Source organism: Penaeus vannamei, chromosome 43, assembly GCF_042767895.1.
Source record: "Penaeus vannamei isolate JL-2024 chromosome 43, ASM4276789v1, whole genome shotgun sequence".
Classification (NCBI taxonomy): Eukaryota; Metazoa; Arthropoda; class Malacostraca; order Decapoda; family Penaeidae; genus Penaeus; species Penaeus vannamei.
In genome coordinates this window covers 25,158,872-25,160,497 of record NC_091591.1, presented here as the reverse complement: position 1 = coordinate 25,160,497, position 1,626 = coordinate 25,158,872, and the positions used below count along the sequence as shown (strand labels likewise).

Sequence of the window (1,626 nt, the reverse complement as noted above, 5' to 3'; positions counted from 1 at the left end):
TCACACTCGCACTAGTACTTGTATTACAATATTAATCCTACCACTACTCATAGTCATACTAATATCCGTACTCGTACTACTACTCATACTTGCACTACTTCTCGTACTACTCGCACAACTATGTGTGCTTGTACCACTGCCTGTACTCACTGCCTGTACTCATAATACTGCCCGTACTTGTAAAACTGTCCATACCCACCCACCTGTATTTGCATTACTACTCATACTACTAGTCGAATTAGTACTATTAGTCGTACTATTTGTCCTACTCACATTACTACTTATACTACTTGTATTACTTCTCGAACTTACACTACTACTATTACTCACACTACTCATACCCACACTCCTACTCGTACTTACAATACTGCTCATACTTGTACTACTCCTCACACTCACACTATTACTCATATTTGCACTACTATTCGTACTACCTATACTGCTGCTTGCACTCTCACTACCCTTACTACTACTCGTACTGGCACTACTACCTGTACTACTCTTACTACTTCTCGTACTACTTATCCTACTACTTATACTAACATTACTACTCACACTCACACTACTACCCATACTACTGTTTGTACTACTTGTACTTGCAGTTCTACTCATACTAATCGTACTTCTCACACTCCTCGCACTTGCACTATTACTCTTACTATTTGTACTACTACCCGTATTATTTGTACTATTAATCGCACTAGCACTACTACTCGTGCTACTCATGCTACTACTTGAATTACTTGTACTACTATTTGTACTACTACTACTTGCACTCGCACTAATACTCATACTGCTACTCTTACTACTTGTACTACTACTTGTGCTATTCATACTACTTCTCACACTTGCACTACTACTCCGACTATTATCAATATCATTATCATTAATGATGTTGTTACTTTTATCATTACTCGCACTTGCACTATTACTATTATTACTACTCGCATTACTACTCATACTCGACTACTACTAGTACTTCTATTATTATGTGTACTTCTACAACTACTCAAACTCTTACTACTACCCATTCTCCTACTACTACTCGTACTCATACTACTTGTATTCATACTATTACTCCTACTAATACTCATACTCCTAATACAACTCATAATACTACTCGTACTGCTACTTGTACTTATACTATTACTTGTTCTACTATATGCCTACTGTTATTTCTAGTACTACTCGTATTCGTAATATTACTCCTTACTCCTACTACTACTCACACTCGTACTACTTCTTGTACTAGTACAACTACTCTTACTCGTAATCCTACTGCTATTCGTACTACTACTGGTACTTCTTTAATCTATTCTGATTTACTTTGAATTTATGCTTTATTAACTATACTTTGTACAAATATTGGAAAAATATCCCAAACTTAGCGATGAATATTCAGAACTGAGACTAACAAAATAGCAGATCATATAAGCTGAGCCCACGGCGTCTGAGATCATACTCGTGTCGAAAAATGTCCATAAATGTTTTCAAGGAATTCCTCAGACGTCATTCTAGTTTTTCTCCCCTTTATCCCTTTTTCTTGTATTTGTATTATCATAAAAAGCCGACGTATATTCAGGAAAGAAAACGACTGATAAGAACTCTATAGATGGGGAAATGGGA

The 1,626-nt window shown here is 36.2% G+C and overlaps 1 protein-coding gene across 1 annotated transcript; it reads right to left on the bottom strand.

The window, feature by feature from the left end:
* On the bottom strand, nt 1-960 carry LOC113817383 (sericin-2-like). The gene is made up of 2 exons (XM_070119189.1): nt 331-960; nt 1-153 (listed from the first exon to the last, which is right to left on the bottom strand). Exons 1-2 carry the CDS (start codon nt 958-960, stop codon nt 1-3), a joined length of 783 nt encoding a protein of 260 aa, XP_069975290.1.
* Between the last annotated feature and the right edge of the window lie 666 nt (nt 961-1,626).

Bases quoted from the DNA above. Each gene is read 5' to 3' on its own strand.
- LOC113817383 (XM_070119189.1), bottom strand. From the start codon at position 960: ATGAGTAGTAATGCGAGTAGTAATAATAGTAATAGTGCAAGTGCGAGT. The intron at 154-330 runs GTGAGTAATAGT...TTATGAGTACAG, and splicing joins GGAGTGTGGGTATGAGTAGT to GCAGTGAGTACAGGCAGTGG.